The 21,432-nt window shown below is 36.1% G+C and overlaps 2 protein-coding genes across 10 annotated transcripts in view; one reads left to right on the top strand and one right to left on the bottom strand.

Annotated features, from left to right (window-relative positions):
• The window catches only part of ECD (ecdysoneless cell cycle regulator), a 32,787-nt gene extending 11,959 nt beyond the window's left edge, over positions 1 to 20,828 (bottom strand). Inside the window, exons 1-8 of the mRNA XM_081267843.1 lie at positions 20,779 to 20,828; positions 19,068 to 19,277; positions 16,073 to 16,190; positions 12,913 to 13,000; positions 12,619 to 12,797; positions 11,483 to 11,675; positions 10,673 to 10,801; positions 8,724 to 8,852 (exon numbers count right to left, since the gene is read on the bottom strand). Of these exons, the coding sequence (XP_081123969.1) occupies positions 8,724 to 8,852; positions 10,673 to 10,801; positions 11,483 to 11,675; positions 12,619 to 12,797; positions 12,913 to 13,000; positions 16,073 to 16,190; positions 19,068 to 19,277; positions 20,779 to 20,815 (1,083 nt within the window). The 5' untranslated portion in view covers positions 20,816 to 20,828. The remainder of the gene's footprint in view (positions 1 to 8,723; positions 8,853 to 10,672; positions 10,802 to 11,482; positions 11,676 to 12,618; positions 12,798 to 12,912; positions 13,001 to 16,072; positions 16,191 to 19,067; positions 19,278 to 20,778) is intronic.
• A 40-nt stretch (positions 20,829 to 20,868) lies between these two features.
• The window catches only part of FAM149B1 (family with sequence similarity 149 member B1), a 47,864-nt gene continuing 47,300 nt past the window's right edge, over positions 20,869 to 21,432 (top strand). For 3 of the 9 annotated variants that reach the window (XM_081267844.1, XM_081267846.1, XM_081267847.1), the window contains exon 1: positions 20,869 to 21,099. In XM_081267844.1, coding sequence (XP_081123970.1) covers positions 21,053 to 21,099 — 47 coding nt within the window. In that variant the 5' untranslated portion in view covers positions 20,869 to 21,052. The remainder of the gene's footprint in view (positions 21,100 to 21,432) is intronic. The other 6 variants (XM_081267851.1, XM_081267853.1, XM_081267845.1 and 3 more) reach the window with 3 other exon arrangements.

Consider the following 21,432-nt stretch of genomic DNA (forward strand, 5'->3'; position numbering starts at 1 on the left):
TACTCTTGATTGTATTGATTGTATTGATTGTGTATTGATGATACACACGGAATCCAAGAATAGCCAGGGCTTTAACTAAAGAGGAAGATGATGGTACTATTAATAGAGCTTGGGGGGAGGGAATCTATGACATTAATTCAGTTGTTTAAAAAAAAAAAACTGAATAGGCTGGCATCGTGGATTAAGATGGCCTTTGCAAGCCAGGCTCAGAAATTGCACGATGAGGCAGACAAACAGCTGTGACTCAGCATTAATCCATCCGGCTGAAACAACTGGTCAGTCCTTCTCATCCTACGGAGGTAAATGCCTACCGAGCCTTCATAAGTAGTGGCCACAGGTTTGAAACAGGGCTTAGGAGAGACAGTAAGGACCCACCCGTTGCATTGGTCGCCCGGCAAAGGGAAACGAACTGTCGCCATTTGCAAGAGACACCACTATGGCAGAGAACTGACGTCATCAGACTGCGGCGGAGGAGATAACTTCATTGAAACCTGCGGCTACAGGTGTGTAATCCCCTAGCCTTCCCTCTCCACACATCGGGGAAACCTTAAGGGCCCCTCCCAGCTCTCCCGTGAGTGCGACAGCCAGCCCGAGGGAATCAGAGGTGGCGCGGGACCCGCGGCTCGGAACTACCGCTCCCACCAGGGCTGACTGCTGAGGTCTCTTGCACCAGCTACCGGGGGAGTGGCTACCGGAGGGCAAGTAAAATTCGCTGAGGATTCTCAGCCCCAAGCTCTACAAACTTAGGGTCTGAGGGAATGGCAAACAGGGAGAGTGTGCCCAGTCGTTCATGAAAACAGGGCTCCCGGGAGCAGCAGACCTGGCGTGTAGCCAGTATTGTGATGAGCGGCACCCGTGAGAGGGGCCTGGCTAGAGGAAAAGTGGGAAGTGACTAGACACAAGAGGAGGCCCTAGGCACTCAGGATTGGAGACTCGCCCAGTCTGGGAGGAGGAGCTGCTGCACAGTGATTGGTTCCCGCGTATTGACAGGAGAAACTTGGCCTGGTGGGCACAGCGCCACCTACTGGAAGAGAAGTTAATCAAACTCTAAGACTGCATTTATTAGTTTTTTTTCTCTTTTTTTCCTTTTTTTCTTTTCTCTTTTTTTTTTGATTTGGGTTTTTCTTTCATTTTCATTTTTCTTTCTTGTTGTTTTTTTAATTTTTTTTTTACAATTTTTTTCTTCTAATTTTAATTTTAATTTTTTTTATTATTATTTTTTTAATTTTTTTCTTTTTTTCTTTCCTATTTTTTTCTTCTTTTGTCTTTTCATTTTTCTTATCCCCCCTTCCTTGAATTCTACCTGCTTACTCTCATTCTCTTTAGTGACTTCTTCCCTTCCCTTCTAATACCTTTCCTCCCAAGCATCTAATAAATTTATAGGAGTAAACAGTAACTCAGCAGTCAAATAGAACAAGAAGTAACATGAGCAGCTTCAAAAAGCAAGGAAGAAAAGGAGTACAAACAATGCAGGACAGCCTAAATATTCAGGAGGACCTAGAGTCATCAGAAAAATGGTCATATAAAGAACTCAAGGAAAACCTTAGACAGATGGAATGGAACCTTAAAGAGGATACAAGACAGCAAATTCAAGCAGCGAAAGAACACATTGAGAATGAATTACATAAACAGATAAAAGAAGAAGTTAAGCATCTTTATCAGGAGATAGAGATTATAAAAAATAATCAAACAATAATTCTAGAAATGAAGGAAACGATAAACCAAATTAAAAACTCAATTGAGAGTATCACTAACAGAGTGGAGCAAGTAGAAGCCAGAACGTCAGATAATGAAGACAAATTAGATCATCTTGAAAAGAGTCTAGCCAACTCAGAAAGGCTGGTAAAAAATCACGAGAAAAACATCCAAGAGTTATGGGATAACATAAAAAAACCAAACTTACGAGTCATCGGGATAGAAGAAGGTACAGAGATTCAAACCAAGGGAATGAGTAACCTGCTGAATGAAATAATTACAGAAAACTTTCCAGAAATAAAAAAGGAAACAGATATACAAATTGAAGATGCATACAGGACACCGAGCACACAAAATCACAGTAGACCAACGCCAAGACACATTGTTATGAAGATATCCAATATACAGAACAAAGAGAAAATATTAAAAGCTACAAGAGAAAGGAGACAGATTACATTCAGGGGTAAACCAATAAGGTTAACAACGGATTTTTTATCACAGACACTGAAAGCAAGAAGGTCATGGAACAATGTATTTCAAACACTGAAAGACAATGGATGCCAACCAAGAATTCTGTATCCAGCAAATTAAGCTTCAGGTATGACAACGAAATAAAAATCTTTCATGATAAACAAAAGTTAAAAGAATTTGCAGCCAGAAAACCAGCATTGCAAAGCATTTTGAGCAAAACACTACACGAGGAAGAAATGAAAAACAATAACCAAAACCATCAGTGGGAAGTGCCTCAGTAAAGACAGAGGGCAAGGGGAAAGATAATCATGGAGAAACAAACTAAATTTTTTAAAAAAGGGATAAACAATCAAACATGGATGGAAGTACAAACCATATATCAATAGTAACTCTGAATGTTAATGGCTTAAACTCTCCAATAAAGCGACATAGGCTGGTATCATGGATTAAAAAAACAAATCCAACAATATGCTGCCTCCAGGAGACACATCTGATTGGAAAAGACATACACAGGCTGAAGGTGAAAGGATGGGAAAAAATATACCATGCACACGGTCCTCGTAAGCAAGCAGGGGTGGCCATCCTCATATCGAATAAAATCGACTTCAAGACTAAGTTAATCAAAAGGGATAAAGAAGGTCATATATACTGTTAAAAGGAACCATTCACCAACAAGATATAACAATTATCAATATTTATGCACCGAATAATGGTGCTGCGACATTCATAAAACAAATTCTCCTCAAGTTCAAGAATCAAATAGACCACAACACAATAATTATGGGTGACTTCAACACACCTCTCTCACTATTGGACAGATCCTCCAAACAAAAGTTGAATAAAGAAACTATAGAACTCAATACCACAATCAATAACCTAGACTTAACTGACATATATAGAATATATCAACCATCATCAAATGGATATACTTTTTTCTCAGCAGCACATGGATCCTTCTCAAAAATAGACCATATATTATGCCATAGGGCAACCCTCAGTAAATATAAAGGGGTGGAGATAATACCATGCATTTTATCTGATCATAATGGAATGAAACTGGAAATCAATGATAAAAGAAGGAAGGAAAAATCCTACATCACATGGAAAATGAACAATATGTTACTGAATGATCAATGGGTTACAGAAGACATAAAGGAGGAAATCAAAAAATTCTTAGAGATAAATGAAAATACAGACACAACATATCGGAATCTATGGGACACAATGAAAGCAGTTTTAAGAGGAAAATTCATCGCCTGGTGGTCATTCCTCAAAAAAAGAAAAAAACCAACAAATAAATGAGCTCACACTTCATCTCAAAGCCCTAGAAAAGGAAGAGCAAAACAACAGCAAATGTAGCAGAAGGCAAGAAATAATTAAAATCAGAGCGGAAATCAATGAAATTGAAACAAAAGAAACTATTGAAAAAATTAACAAAACTAAAAGTTGGTTCTTCAAAAAAATAAATAAGATCGACAGACCTTTAGCCATGCTAATGAAGAGAAGAAGAGAGAGAACTCAAATTACTAACATACGAGATGAAAAAGGCAATATCACAACAGATGCTACAGAAATACAGAAGACAATTAGAAATTATTTTGAAAACCTATATTCCAATAAAATAGAAGATAGTGAAGACATCGATAAATTTCTTAAGTCATATGATTTGCCCAGACTGAGTCAGGAGGATACACACAATTTGAACAGACCAATATCAATGGATGAAATTGAAGAAGCCATCAAAAGACTACCAACCAAGAAAAGCCCAGGACTGGATGGGTATACAGCGGAGTTTTACAAAACCTTTAAAGAAGAATTAATACCAATACTTTTCAAGTTATTTCAGGAAATAGAAAAAGAGGGAGCTCTTCCAAATTCATTCTATGAGGCCAACATCACCCTGATTCCGAAACCAGACAAAGACACCTCAAAGAAAGCAAACTACAGACCAATATCTCTAATGAACCTAGATGCAAAAATCCTCAATAAAATTCTGGCGAATCGAATACAAAAACACATCAAAAGAATTGTGCACCATGATCAAGTAGGATTCATCCCTGGGATGCAAGGATGTTTCAATATACAGAAATCAATAAATGTTATTCACCACATCAATAGACTTAAAGATAAGAACCATATGATCATCTCGATAGACGCAGAGAAAGCATTCGACAAAGTACAGCATCCCTTTATGTTCAAAACATTAGAAAAACTAGGGATAACAGGAACTTACCTTGACATTGTAAAAGCTATCTATGCTAAGCCTCAGGCTAGCATCATTCTGAATGGAGAAAGTTGAAGGCATTCCCCCTAAAATCTGGAACAAGACAGAGATGCCCTCTCTCACCACTTCTATTTAATTTAGTCCTTGAAATACTAGCCAGAGCAATTAGACAGACAAAAGAAATTAAAGGCATAAAAAATAGGAAAAGAAGAACTTAAACTATCACTATTTGCGGACGACATGATTCTATACCTAGAAGACCCAAAAGGATCCACAAAGAAACTACTAGAACTAATAAATAAATTCAGCAAAGTGGCAGGATATAAAATCAACACGCATAAATCAAAGGCATTTCTGTATATCAGCGACAAAACTTCTGAAATGGAAATGAGGAAAAATACTCCATTCACAATATCCTCAAAAAAAAAAAAAATACTTGGGAATCAACCTAACAAAAGAGGTGAAAGATTTATACAATGAAAACTACAGAACCCTAAAGAGAGAAGTAGAAGAAGATCTTAGAAGATGGAAAAATATACCCTGTTCATGGATAGGCAGAACTAACATCATCAAAATGGCAATATTACCAAAAGTTCTCTATAGGTTTAATGCAATGCCAATCAAAATCCCAACGGCATTTCTTGTAGAAATAGATAAAGCAATCATGAAATTCATATGGAAAAACAAAAGACCCAGAATAGCAAAAGCAATTCTAAGCAGGAAGTGTGAATCAGGCGGTATAGCGATACCAGATTTCAAACTATATTACAGAGGAATAGTGACAAAAACAGCATGGTACTGGTACCAAAACAGGCGGGTGGACCAATGGTATAGAATAGAGGACACAGAGACTAATCCACAAAGTTACAACTGTCTTATATTTGATAAAGGGGCTAAAAGCATGCAATGGAGGAAGGATAGCATCTTCAACAAATGGTGTTGGGAAAACTGGAAATCCATATGCAACAAAATGAAACTGAATCCCTTTCTCTCGCCATGCACAAAAGTTAACTCAAAATGGATCAAGGAGCTTGATATCAAATCAGAGACTCTGCATCTGATAGAAGAAAAAGTTGGCTCCGATCTACATATTGTGGGGTCGGGCTCCAAATTCCTTAATAGGACACTCATAGCACAAGAGTTAATTACAAGAATCAACAAATGGGACTTAATTAAACTTAAAAGTTTTTTCTCAGCAAGAGAAACAATAAGAGAGGTAAATAGGGAGCCTACATCCTGGGAACAAATTTTTACTCCTTACACTTCAGATAGAGCCCTAATATCCAGAGTATACAAAGAACTCAAAAAATTAGACAATAAGATAACAAATAACCCAATCAACAAATGGGCCAAGGACCTGAACAGACACTTCTCAGAGGAGGATATACAATCAATCAATAAGTACATGAAAAAATGCTCACCATCTCTAGCAGTCAGAGAAATGCAAATCAAAACCACCCTAAGATACCATCTCACTCCAGTAAGATTGGCAGCCACTATGAAGTCAAACAACAACAAGTGCTGGCAAGGATGTGGAGAAAAGGGTACACTTGTACATTGCTGGTGGGACTGCAAATTGGTGTGGCCAATTTGGAAAGCAGTATGGAGATTTCTTGGAAAGCTGGGAATGGAACCACCATTTGACCCTGCTATTGCCCTTCTCGGACTATTCCCTGAAGACCTTAAAAGAGCATGCTACAGGGATACTGCCACATCGATGTTCATAGCAGCACAATTCACAATAGCTAGACTGTGGAACCAACCCAGATGCCCTTCCATAGATGAATGGGTAAAAAAAAATGTGGCATTTATACACCATGGAATATTACGCAGCACTAAAAAATGACAAAATCATGGACTTTGCAGGGAAATGGATGGCACTAGAGCAGATTATGCTTAGTGAAGCTAGCCAATCCCTAAAAAACAAATACCAAATGTCTTCTTTGATATAATGAGAGCAACTATGAACAGAGCAGGGAGGAAGAGTAGGAAGAAAAGAGTAACATTAAACAGAGACATGAGATGGGAGGGAAAGGGAGAGAAAAGGGAAATTGCATGGAAATGAAGGGAGACCCTCATTGCTATACAAAATTACATATAAGAGGTTGTGAGGGAAATGGGAAAATAAACAAGGAGAGAAATGAATTACAGTAGATGGGGTAGAGAGAGAAGATGGGGGGGGAGGGGGGATAGTAGGGGATAGGAAAGGTAGCAGAATACAACAATTACTAATAGGGCATTATGTAAAATTGTGGATGTGTAACCCACGTGATTCTGCAATCTGCATTTGGGGTAAAATTGGGGGTTCATAACCCACTTCAATCTAATGTATGAAATATGATATGTCAAGAGCTTTGTAATGTTGTGAACAACCAATAAAAAAAAATAATCAAGGTAAAAAAAGAATAATAAAATAAAATATTAAAAAAAAAAAGAAAAAAATTTTAAAAGAGTTTATAGGACGTGGCATAAATACGTGACATCCTAAGTGAAAACTTGTTGATTATTTTAAAGTGATGCTCCCCCCCACACACATACCAATGCTTAAGAATAAGTGAGAACTTATTGAATTTTATTAGAAATTATCTGGCTCCTTTTTTGCCTCAGCCACCTGACCGTCTGAGCAGTCACATCACTAGAATTAGAGGCATTTTCCTTTCTCTTTGTGCTTCTTCCAGGAATCTGGGCCCTATCGCTAGAATCAGGTGAGGTTGAAAGCTGTATCTAGCCAACAGGCCCCCAGTTCTGACACATATGTACCAACATAAAATTTTCCTTTCCCAAAGTCGCCAGCATATTTTGAAAAGCCTGTCAAATGTTCCAACAAAAATTAAATATGATATAATGTTAAAATCTAATAGCTATTTAAAAAATAAATAATTGCTCTGCTAAAAACATTTTTTTAAATTTTGTCTAGTTGTAGATGGTCACAATCCTTTCATTTTTGTTTATTTATTTCTATGTGGTGCTGAGGATTGAACCCACTTCCTCACACGTGCGAGGCAAGTGTTCTACCACTAAGCCACAACCCCAGCTCCATAAAAACATTTTATCTAAAAAAAAAAAAAGGGGGCTGGGGATGTGGCTCAAGCGGTAGCACGCTCGCCTGGCATGTGTGCGGCCCAGGTTCAATCCTCAGGACCACATACAAAGATGTTGTGTCCGCTGATAACTACAAAATAAATATTGAAATTCAAAAAAAAAAAAAGAATGAGATCCATTTAAAAAAAAAAAAATTGGTTACTAGGCCAATAGTGAGTTGATCCAGCACATGTCAAACCCAGGTGGGTTTTTACTGGGATGCGATTGATGAGAACTCTCCATGGCCAGCCAGATGGATGGGGCTCTTGGCTGGAATGATCATGGGGTCTTAGCAAACTCGAGGGCAGGCTGATGTTTCTTATTTCGAGATTCTGTCTGTGCTGCTCTCAACCTAGTTCTCTGTAAGATGTCAGAGTTTCCCTTCAGTCATTTGTTAAGTGTTTTGTCAGAAAAGATGTCAAATGCTTTTTTTTTTTTTGCTGGGCGTGGTGGTGCACACCTGTAAACCCAGCAGCTGTGGAGGCTGACACAGAAGGATCGTGAGTTCAAAGTCAGCCTCAGCAACTTAGCAAGGCCCTAGGCAACTCAGTGAGACCCTGTCTCTAAATAAAATATTAAAAAGGGAAAAAAAATAAAAATAAAAATAAATTAAAAAAAAACTCTAAACATTGGGAATTCAAGAACAGGTCTAAAGGGAGATGTGAGTTTGGTTTAAATCGTTGAAAAATTATCCTAGTGTGGAGAATGGGAATCTCTCCTGCAACATTAATTAAAATGTTGGATATTAAAGTTAAATTCTGTATCTTCTCCATAGTACAATAATTGAGTAAATTACGGCATATCCATTTGCCGTATTGAATATCACTCATATCATTTTTTACATACATGAAGAATTGTCTTCCAAACTGAAGACATATGCTTATCTTTAAACCTGTGATGCTGTATATTTTGAGAGACATTTACTAGTTGTCAACATTTTATCCACATGTTTGCTAATTTTCCTATCTGGTATCTTCATGTTTGCTTATAATTTTTACAATTTGTTCATTTTATACAAATAATAACTTTCATCACTTAATATAAATAGTATTAGATTTCTCTAATACTGAAAATAGTCAAGATACCCTCTCATTACTCCATTCCAAGATCTTGGGTACCACTGAACTACAAAGATCCCCTTTAATTCAAGCTTCTATACCTATTTTACACATTTAAAGATGGACCTCAGGACTAAAGTCACTGGCTTGATTTTCCCTGCTTTATATACTTTAAAAAATGTTACAAGTCCTACCTTAAAGTAATCATTCTTTTTCAGGCTTTCAAGGAAACTGGCCCAGAGTGGTGAGTTAGTCACAAGGGATTTCTTGGAGTCAGAAAAATGTGGGCTACATTTGGAACATAAGATCTCAAATCCATGAGCCTAGATGAGATAGGCAAAATTTTTATTATTAAGTTACTGTTTTCCCAAATTATCTTATTAAGATACTCTCTATCTACTTAGTCATACTCAAGAACTAGGTGACTGGACACACGGGGATATGGACATTTCTAACACTTTTTCAATTTTATGAAAAATACAAATTTATTTCCAAGCTTCTGATTCTCTTTAGAATACTAAATATTATAAAAGGAAAGAAAACTTAAAAAAAAAGATTCCTGTTCTCTTTAAAGAAATTCCTTTTTCTGCCAATTACAAAAAACAGAAATTAAAACATTTTTCATTTGACTATAAAAAGGCTTACAGAAAGTTTTTCTGTAACAGAAATTATAAATTAATTGGGAATGGTCTCAGATATATGAAAGGGATGAAATCATTTCATTTTAAGGCTTTTTATTTAAAAATAAAACAGATGGGTATAACAAAATAATTCAATCATAGAGTTTCCCTGGTCACTCTAAAGGAGATTGTTACTAACCATTTGCATCTCCTTTTGAAGCAATGCCCTCAAGCAGATATCTGCATATGTACATCTTGCTATTCCACGCCTTTGTCACTCAATAGCAATACACTCTATTCTGAACTTTGTTTTTCATGCTTAACCGTATTATTGGAGAACATTTCATATGGACACCTATCTTGCTTCATAGATAAGTGATAATTTATCTAATTATTCTCCTTCTATAGACATTTAAGAAGTTTATAATTTTCAGCTACAATAAACAATAAGTAGACATATATATCTTTGTGCATATATAAAGTACATGGAAGAAACATTCTAAATGTGAAAATGCTGAGCAAAAGGATTTGTGCAGTTTAAATGTTGGTGGATATTGCCAAATTGTTCTCCTAAGAAGATGAATCAATTTCTAGTTCTATCACCAATGTTCAAGTCTACCTTTTCTTTATATATTCTCACCAATCCAGCACATGTATCAAACTTTTTGATATTTGCCAATATAATGGTAAAAAACACTATTTTGTAACTTTAAATTGAAATTTCTTTAGTACGAACAAGTGTTAACATTTTTCACATTTAACTTGAGTTAAATAATTTGTGTTTCCTTTTCAGTGAACAATCTGTTCACAGTTTCAGAACATTTTTTAATTAATTGATTAGTATTACCTTTTTCATATTGACTTATAGGAATACTTCCTATACTAGAGAAGTCAGTTCTCTTCATTTAGGTTGCAAATATTATATTTTTTCCAAGTTTGTATTCTTATGACATTATGGGATTTTTCTTCCTCAAGCAGAAATTTTTACAAAATCAAATTTTTTGATCTTTTCTTTTATTGCTCCTGCTTTTAAATCATGTTTAAAAAGACCTTTCCTGGGCTGGGGCTGTAGCTCAGTGGTAGCGCGCTTGCCTAGCATGCGTGAGGCACTGGGTTTGATCATCAGCACCACACAAAAATAATCAAATAAAATAAAGGCATTCTGTTCATCTACAACTACAAAAAAAAAAAAAAAAAAAACCTTTGCTATTCAGATCATAAAGTGTTCTCCTGTATTTTCTTTTAAATTTTATGGTTTCATTTTTACATTTAAATATTTTATCTGACTGGAATTTATTCTAGTATAGGTGTGAGGGAATCAACTTTAATTTTGAAGATTGCTTTACAGTTGTCGTATCATCATTTATTGAATAATCCATTATTTCCTTCCAATTTAAAGTAGCACATTTTATTATATTCTTACATAAACATGGTATATTTCTGGACTTTCTGTACTGTGTCTTTATTCTATCAATAAACTTTTTACATAAAAGAAGGAAAAAATAATGCTAGATCAACATTACCAATTTCATGCCCAATTCATGGGCTCGGTACTGAGGATGAGATGGAGGAGGCAGCTCATATCCACTCCGTCGATCTGGCACAAATCTCTGTTGTACTAGCTGTGCATACAGACATTTAGTGAAAGTGACCTGGGCATTGGGACACAAAATACATAAGTCTCTTTGGGAAATTAAAAATTTGAATATCATTTTACAGTTAAATCTAACAATAATTCATTTATGAGCTTCATACTTATATATTCCCAAATGAAATGAAAAGACCACCCAACCTATTCACTGCATACTTGATTTCAATAACGTCTTTATGAGACATAATTCACATACCATAAAATTTACCCTACTGCCTACTTTTTATTTGTCAGAAGTGGAATTCTTTTATTTATATTTTGGTGGTGCTAAGGATTGAGTCCAAGCTTCTTACACATGACGGGCAAACACTCTCCACTGAGCTCCACCCTCAACACTCTACAATGGAATTCTTATCATTAATTATGGCAGTTTTGGGGACAGAAAATAAAAGAATACTTCTTAATTCTCTGGGAGAGATGACACATTTTATTATTAAGAAGGAAGTAATTCTAGAAATAGGGGAAATATAGTGAAAAATAGCCAGGGAACACTGAGATATAAAATGGGTAGTCAGGTCTCTTGAAAACTTCCTCCATTGGGTGGGAAAAAAGAATGAAGAAAAAAAATGTGTGTTAACTTGCTATAAGGAACAGAATATATCCAACTTTTTCTAGAGAACAATTAAAATTATGTTTTAACTCTTCAAAGAGAGAAACTAAATAACCAAGAAAGATATCTTACCAATGTCATTATTCGTGTTTCAGGCAAGAATGTCTTAAAAATACGACAGGCTCGTAGGTCAATGGGGTCCCGCAAATAAAATGCCTGAACTGCAGCAGCCACCAATCTGGGCTGCTGCTTTAGTACTGCTACAATGCCAGCTGGAAGGAAGCAGTGTGCTCGATGAAGGGAAGCTTGAATTTTTTCTGGGTACCTATGACAGGTAACAGAGTTGCTTTTGTTTTAATATAAATATCTATAATTTTCATACCATTTACTTCCCCTTTAACATTTTATTTTGTCATGGTTCATCAAGAATAGAAAGTGACAAGAGAGGTGAAAAGAAAGATATACTGTACATACTCTAAGACTGTAGGAAAGAAGAGAGGAAAAATAAAAAGTGGGAAGAAATGGAAAACAAAAAAGAGATTATGGCAGCTAAAACAACAACAATACACACACAAAAAAAAAACCTACTATATTTTGGAATAAGGATAAGCTCAGGCTTTATTTTTCCAAAATAAGGCTAAAAGAGATATTTAATATAATTAAGACCTGAATGGTATTAAACACTTAATAGGTATTCAAATTTAAATGGCTGAACTAAAATGTTAGTATGGTGATGTCTTCTTTCTGAAGGAAATTTTTAAGTATTTCACATACATCTAAGAATACCACATATTGTTCCAGAACCACAGGAAAAAACTTGAGCACATCGTGCTTCCTTAAGTTTTCATTTAAAGATCTAATATATTCTTATACAGGGATAGAGATAACAGCCACAATACCTAAGGTAAATAAATGCAAAAATATTGGGGTTAGATTATAATACTTTTGAATGGGAAGTAAAAGATACATCTAAACCAGGCATGAAGACACACACCTAAAGTCCTAGTCACAGGGGAGACTGAGGCAAGAGGATCACTTGGGACCAATAGTTCAACCCAGCCTGAGCAACATAGTGAGAAGCTGAATTAAACAACAACAAAAAAACTATTTCTTAGTATTAAAAATCCATAAATTTAACTTGCTAGTCAATTTCATGAAGAGAGATGGTATCTGTAATTTCAGTGAAAGGCATTCCATATTCAGTGAAAGACTTGAGTCCTACTAAAACAAAAGGCTCCTCAACAAACAATGACAGTTATTTTTCTTACCCTTTGATACGCCTATTAACAGAAGCTCGTACTAATTCTGAAGCTAAAACTTTTTCTGGGTGTGCCGAGATTATAGTCAATGCTTGTGGGATTGTTGGGGGTGTAGTGGGTAACCAGGACTCAGCTTCAGGTTTTCTTGGTGCAGGAATAATACACAACTCACCCTGGTGGAAAAAGACCTGCAAAATGGCACATTTTAATTTCATAGCAGGCACTAGCAAACGCTAAGGTACATGTGAAAACAATGCAGCATAATCTCATCTCTGTAAATATTCTAAACCTTTTTAAACTTACCCTATTGACACTATTATCAGGATCCAACCATTTAGGAAGGAAGTCAGCAGCTTCTATTAACAAGAATTGACCATCATTGTCTTCAATCCTAATGAAAAGAAGATTCAATTTTGCATTTAAAAAGCACATATTTGCTAGTTTTCAAAATAGCTTTAGTTTAAAAAATTTTTTCCTTCATCTTAGTAGATAAATATATACTTTGTATAAATTACTATAAAAAAGCAAAACATTTAAATACCAGTAAGCACTAAAGGAGTCTATAAGATTGTAAGGAGGAACTAGAAAGAGATGATAAGGAAAGAAAATAAGAAAAGCAAGTAACATTAGACAAAAATATGAAATTATGCAAGGTAATATAGGTTTCCAAAAGAAAAAAATCACATATAGCCAATATTAGGAAAATCTTTATGTAGGAAGTGTTATTTGGGCCTTGAAAGATATATGTATGTATATGTATATATACACATCCATAATACACGCAAATGTATATATCAGTAACATAATACATACATATATGTTTTTGGCCTCACATTATTTTCATTTAATTTTTGAATATATTCACATGGTTGACATTTTTTTAAAAAATACAAAAATTTACAGAATGAAGTCTCTCTGACTTCTGTTCCTATCTGCACATTCCTACCCTCCTGTATTGTTTTTTGTATATCCTTGCAGATCTTGCCTATGTGTAATGTAGTGAACATGTTATTGTACAACACAGTACCAGTAGTTAATAATAGTGTATTGCATTATTGGAAATATTTCAGAGATTTTAAGTGTTCTAACCACAAAAATGTAAGGGAAATAATGCCTATGTTAATTAGCTCAACTTAGTCATCTCACAATATATGAAACATATTAAAATATGGTGCTTATGATAAATATATACAATTTTTATTTATCAACTAGAAAAACAAAATAATGTTTTTTAAAAAAATCAGCTACACACAGTGGCTAATACATGTAATCCTAGCTACCTGGGAAGCTGAAGGGGGAGGATTGCGTGAACTCATGAGTTCCAGACCAGCATGGGCAACATCTCAATAAATAAATTTTAAAAAGCTTAAAAATAAAAAAATAAAGAGTTCTTATTCCTTAGCCTTACATCCTGAATTAAGGATCAAATGGCATAGTATTGGATATTTACCTTTAAATAATTTTTCTATATGATGGAGGAGTAGGGGAAGGTGTAAATAAAATAATAATGACCATAAATTGGTAATTGTTGAAGCTGGATGATGACTACAAATGGGTTAATTCTCTCTTCTTTTATGTGTGCTTAAAATTTCAATAATAAAAAGTTTCCAAATTTTTCACCGCTTCTCTTTTGTTCTGTTGGGGAAGTAGCTGGGTTGGTTGAAAAAGATCAGATTTGGGGAGCTGACTAGAAAAACTAGAAAAAAAAAATTTAACAGTGGGATAAAATGCCCTCTGCTGGCACAGGCTGGGAAATTACAAAGAATAATCAGTTCCATTTTTAAAAACCCAATTATATAGCAATTTTACTACTTTGCTTCCTATGCTGATTTCTGCTTACATTCCTTCTGTGTATAACTTCTCAAAAATATAGCAATGGAAATACATATTAAAGAAATCTGTGAAGTATGTATTTGAATGGTCTCTCTTATGTTTTGGATTTATGGTTAGCTTTATTTTTAAAATTTGTTCTAATTAGTTATACATGACAATAGAATGCACTTTGACACATCATATATAAATGGAGTATAATTTCTCATCCTTCTGGTTGTATATGATGTAGAATCACACCAATTGTGTAGTCATATATGTACAGAAGGTAATAATGTCAGATTTATCCTACTATCCTTCCTACCCCCATACTCCTCCCCTCCCTTCACTCCCTTCTACCTGATCCAGAGTAACTCTGTTCTTCCCTAGCTCCCCCACCACCTCTTCTTGTGAATTAGCACCCGCATATCAGATAAAACATTTGACCTTTGGTTTTTTGGGATTGGCTTATTTCACTTAGCATGACCAATAAATGAGATAAGGAACTCAACAGACTTCACCAAAGAAATACAATTGATCAAAAAAATATGAAAAAATGTTCAACATCTCTAGCAATTAGAGTAATGCAAATAAAAACTACTTTAAGATTTCCTCTCACTCCAGTCAGAATGGCAATTATCAAGAATATAAGCAATAATAAATGTTGGCGAGGATGTAGGGGAAAAGGTACATTCATACATTGCTGGTGGGACTGCAAATTGGTGCAACCATTATGGAAAGCAGTATGGGGATTCATCAGAAAACTTGGAATGGAACCACTATTTGACCCAGTTGTCCCACTCCTCAGTTGATACCCAAAGAATTTAAAATCAGAATACTATAGTGATGCAGCCACATCAATGTTTCCAGCAACTCAATTCACAACAGCTAAACTATGGAACCAACCTAGGTGGTCATCAACAGATAAGTGAATAAAGAAAATGAGATACACACACACACACACACACACACACACACGAATATTATTCAGCCTTAAAGAAGAATAAAATTATGGCATTTGCAGGCAAATGGATGGAGCTAGAGAATATTATGCTAAGGGAAATAAGCCAATTCCAAAAACCCAAAGGCCGAATGTTTTCTAGGATATGTAGATGAATCGTCTCTTTTTCAACCAGATAACAAAAGAATTTAATGTTTATTACTTCTAGGAAACCAGAGGAGTACAATCTTTTGTATTGTTTGAGGTTTTTTTTTTTTTAAGAGAATTTTTTAATATTTATTTTTTTAGTTCTCGGCAGACACAACATCTTTGTTGGTATGTGGTGCTGAGGATCAAACCCGGGCCACACGCATGCCAGGCAAGCGCGCTACCGCTTGAGCCACATCCCCAGCCCTTGTTTGAGTTTTAATGTGAATTTTTTCTTTTGTAGCTAGAATTTTAAAAAATAGAACTTAAAATAAGTATGCTTTGTTTCCAATATTTTGGAAGTTGAACTCTCCAATAATAATTTCCCAAGAAAAGGCAGTCATAAGAGAAGGGGAAGAAAAAACACTGAGGTAACTTTTTAGATATGTCCCAAATTTGCACAATTTTGACGAGAGCTCAGAAGAATAATTGTTAAATGTTTAAAAATGTGATGACTTAGTTTAAAAAAATAATTTCCTTTAGAATAATTAAAATAACCTACAATACCTTGCTATTAACTCTGGAAACTCCTTTGTAATTTCCTTTATTACATAAACGATGAACCATTCATCCTCAATGTTATCCCCAAACTTTGTCACGCCATACAAATGAGCAGGAACACTTCCTAGAAGTATTAAAAAAGCAACCATATGATCAGATAAATTTGTCACTGCAAATAAAAATATACACAATCATCCAATCAAACAAACATTCACTATGATCCAAGTACTGTTCTGAGAACTGGAGTTGCAATTCTGAACAAGATACAAGATGCCTATTCTTGAGAAGCTCAGTGTCTAAAATAAGAGACAACCAAATCATCTCAAAACAAGATGATCAACCTAGAACAGAGGCATGCACTGAAGGTTATATGTGCGAAACAGGAGTGATACCTTTAAGATGATGCTTCCTTTATTGTAAGAAAGAATGGTATCTGGAGGAATGACCAGAGATGAATTTCCCAGAAAAAGGAACAGCTTGCGCAAAGGCACAGAGGCATAATAGACAACAGCATTCTGGAAATATCAGGAAGTTGGATTTAGGGAAGCTGAAAATTTCATACAAGCATACCATACACAAATATATGGAAATTAAACAATACATTTTTAAACAACCAATGAGTCAAAAATGCAGTCATAAGGGAAATTAGAAAATATCTTGAGACAAATGAAAATGAAAGCACAACATACCCAAACTCATAGGACTCAGTTAAAGTAGTCTAAGAGAAAAATTTCATAGTTGTGAAATATTTCAAATCAGTAATCTAATTTTACACCCTAAGGAACCAGAAAAAGAAGTACAAACTACACCTAAAGTTAATAGAAGAAAGGAAACAATAAAGATAAATGAAATTAAGTATAGAAAAATAATATAAAAGCAACAAAACTGAATAGGTTTTGTTTTTTTTTTTTTTAGAAAACATCAACAAAATTAGTTAACCCACTAACTAAATTAACTAAGAATAAAAGAGAAAAGACTAAAATTAAAACCAGAAATTAAACAGGGGACATTACAATCTATGCCACAAAAATAAGAGAATACTATGAATACTATGAATACTATGAACAATCAATTGGGAAACCTATGTGAAAAAGATAAATTCTTAAAATACAAAGCTTAATAATCCAGGTCTTGACTGAATTATGAAGAAACAGAAAACTTGAACAGAAATATAATTAGTAAAGAGACTTAATAAGTAATCAAAAACTTTCTAACAAAGAAAAATCCAGGACCAGATAGCTTCACTAAAGAATTCTATCAAATATTTAAAGAATTTAAGACCAATTCTCCTCAATGTTTTCCAAAAAGATGAAGGGAAGGGAACAGTCCCAGACTTATTCTCTGTGGCCAGTATGACCCTAATATCAAAGCCAGAAAAGATAATATGAGACAAGAAATCTACTGACCAATATTCCTAATGAATATGGATGCAGAAATCCTCAATGAAATACTAGTAATCAAATTCAACAGCACATTAAAAGGATTAGAAATCACAACCAAGTGGGATTTATTACTGGTTTGGAAGGACAGTTTAATAAAAAAAAAAAAATCAATCACTGTACACATTAACAGAACGAATGTCAAACAAATGCAAATGGAGAGTGTCTCCAAGGTTGTGATAGCACAAAACAGGTGAAAAGAACATTCCACTCAACTCTTCTTCTCCCTACTCAGGATCTCTCAAGTTTCTTCAATTATAACAGCTCCAATTAGAGTACATCTTCCTTGTATATTAGACTTCCATTTAAACCTTTTCCTGAAGCAATGGGGAACTGGTGGAGAAAGTTAAGCAGGATTGTGACATGATCAAATTTGTGTTCAACAAAGGTAACTGACAACAGTGTACGAAATTGGTGAGACTGGAACCACAGAGGTAAGTTAGAAGGATACTGTAATTTTCGAGAAGAAGGGATTAAAAAGGGCCTACACTAAAGTCAAACAGATGTAGAAAAAGGATCATATTTAGAAGTAATCACATCAAGATTTAGTGGCTGAGTATGATCATGAAATACTAAGTAGCTTAGATGATGAGGAAGATGGCAATGACATTAAATAAGATGAGTAAACATAGGGTAAAGATGATTTTCTAGAAAACAGGTAAGGGTTGGTTTTAGATGTACTATGCTAATGGGACAGCACTCTTGCAAAAAAAAATCACATATATTTCAGATATAGCAGAGAAAATATTTAGCCACTGCTAGCTAAAGATAACAGGTAAGTACCAGATTGTGTGTCAGATTCATGGTATCACAAGATATCAATCTCCCCATGCCAGTGACTCCACATAAGTCACTGTGTAAGTAGAGCCTTGGTCATCTATCCTGAATTCATTTTCATAAAGCTATAAGAAATGATAGGACAGAGTGCTATATTTTGTCACAGGCCAGATCTCAAGCATCAACAACACAAGAAAGCAGTTAAGGAAACTCAAATGCTTCTGAATTGAGCCATCAATAGTGGTGTGTGCCTACAGTCCCAGGTAATTGGGAGGCTGAGGCAGGAGGACTGCTTGAGCTCTGGAATTTGAGACTAGCTTGGACAACACAGCAAGACCCTGTCTTAGAACAAGACAAAACCAAAAAAATCTTATGAGTGGCAAATGATGGTCTAAAGCTTAATAAGCCAGGCAAAGTCAATCTTAGATCCTTACCAAAAAAATCATGTGAAAAAGGGCAGCCTACTAAACATATTATCATGATAAGAATTGAGAAATAGCAAAAGGAACTACGATTAAGGAAACCAGATACCTGCACCTCTTTAGTTAGATATTTTAAGGCATAGTAATTAAAGTTTAAAACAATAGCCATGAACTTAATTTTTTTTTTTTAGTACAAGCTAGTTCCTAGGTATTGACTATTGGAAAGTTTTTATCAATATAAGTTTGTTTTTTTTTTTTTAAAGTTTGAGTTTAGTGGCTTGCCTGAATATAGGCAAGCCTTATTAACCTAAAAAGTTGAGGATATAAATCTGACAACACTAAAGGAAGAATGAATTACTTTACCTTTCCCAGGTTTATATTTGAGATTAAAAGGCTGATTCTGCCAGATATAGGGGACTAGGATAGGTGCAAACAGGGTCATTATTCTCTCAATATACTTCTGAAGAATTTCTTTTTGTTTCTCTGGGTCCCTTGATTCATCTGGTATCAGGAACAAGTGGTACTCCACAGTGTCTTCCAGTGTAACAAGCTTCATATTTTCCTCCATTTTTCCTTGAAAAGTACATTTAAAATTTCGATAGTTAAACCACATAGAACAGTGCAGAAAAAACGTCCCACTTCCTAAACTCTTCTAAATGACTGCATTCACATTTGTTTTCTAAAATACTGTTATCCATACACTATTCTCATGGTTTTTGCCTTGACTATATACCATTTATAGTAATTTTTACTTCATATTTTTTAAAGACTTTTATGCTTAAAACTATGTTTTATTACACTTAAAAATAGATTAAAAGGAAAACTTGATATTATACAGTGAATGGAAACCCAATATCACATTTCTACACTAATAAAGTTGTAGGAATAAAAATTTAAATGTGGTTGGGTACAATGGGCATGCCTATAGTCCCAGCTACTGGGTAGGCAGAGGCAGAACCATCATGTGAGTCCAAGTTAGGGACCACCCTGGGAAACATAGCAAGACCCCACCTCTTAAAAATAAATAAATGTTTGCCCTTGTACTAGCAGCGGTGTGTGTAACACACTTTGAGACACACTACACTAACATCCACTGTTTAAATACTACCTAAAGTCCCACTTCTGCCTCTAATTAGTTGCGTTACTTTAGGCAGTTCATTTCCCCTTTCTGGAGTTTTCTCCTTAATTGTGGAATGGGAGTGTGACTTTACCATTTCTACAATCTCTCCTGCTTTAAATTTGTGCCCTTTATATGCGCTAAAGAACAATCTCCCTTACTCTACAGAATTAAAAACTTTCCTTTTTACGAACATTGTATGGCATAGTAGAATACAAAACTACGAAAGATGTCCGCTCATTTCACCCAGAAATAATTTACCCACGATTCTTGATCTCACAACTCTGTCCTAAATCTGTCCCCTTTTCAAGTCTCGGGGGTCAATACCTCTGTTACACCAAGAGGTAGTAGATACTTTTCTAAGAGTTTTCCTTACAAATATAAGGACTAGTTTACTATTGCTGTCAGGTGATGTTCAGTAAACGAAGGCACTGCACGGGAGGGACCATCCTAACACAGCGATTCGATTCTTCAGCTTACTCGGCTTTCTAATGAATTCCTGAGGAACTGCTTCTTCTATCCGCACACCCACTCATTGCGATCAGCTCACATCATCATTTTGCTTTCAATCTAGAGGGACAACCAATTCTACCCACCCACCCCTTAACGCCAAGCACCCACATTTATACAGAATTTACAGTGTCAGGATTGGCCTTGAGATCACTCAGGTTAAGACCTCACAGAACAAACGAGAAAACCCGGAGCCCTGAAAGAGACGCGACCAAGCAGCAGGGACCTGAAGGTGTCTAGCGTTGTTTACTCAAACTAGGTTTCTCATTTCCATTAATTTTCCTCTTACGATTCTAGGCCCTCTCCTGTGCGCTTCTGCTGTGGGACCTTTCCTCGGCCTCCTCTTCCACTTGAGAGCTCCGAGAGCGTGGCCCAGTATCTGTCTCCACCAACCCAAGACTAGCGGAAATCTTAAGAGAAAGCCTGAAACCCATCAATTCCCGGAACCTTGGATGTTGTCCTTGCTGCGCTTCAGCCGAGGCATTTGGCAGGTGCCCGCGTATTCGTCACTTCCGCCCCCGCTAGGAAGCTGGGAGGACGGAGGACTGGAGAGGTGGGAACCCTGGGACGGTAGTGATCCGGAGTCTAGGCGACGGGGCGAGACGGGGCCGGTAGGTGGTGGGAGGGGGCCCAGCCGGAGCCGGCTGGAGTGCCAGGCCCGGAGGCCCCCACCCTTGCGTACCTGCCCCGGCCGCGGCTGAGGAGGAGGCAGAGGAGGAGGATGATCTCCAGATACACTCGGAAGGCCGTGCCGCAGAACTTGGAGCTGTGAGTGGACTGCTAATCCACCCCAGCCCGCGAGGCTGAGGCGGGTCGTGGGCTCCCTGGGGACCCTCCATAAGTAGTCTTTCTCGCCTTTCTTTTCCTGGGGTTGGGGAAAATAAATATTGCCTGGAATTCTCTCTTCCCAGCCTTGGTGGACACTTGTCCCTCCGCCTGCAACTGAGGGCATGTCTCGCGACCTGTAGCCTAAGACTTGATCTCTTGAGTAGTACTAACTGATTATAGGAACTGGGTCTCCTAAGGCATTTGTAGTTTCTACAGTGCTTCAGGCCCCACTACTAATGGTAATTGACAACTGGAGAAGTTATTAATAATCGA

Source organism: Spermophilus citellus (assembly GCF_964194105.1).
Source record: "Spermophilus citellus genome assembly, chromosome: 15".
Lineage (NCBI taxonomy): Eukaryota > Metazoa > Chordata > Mammalia > Rodentia > Sciuridae > Spermophilus > Spermophilus citellus.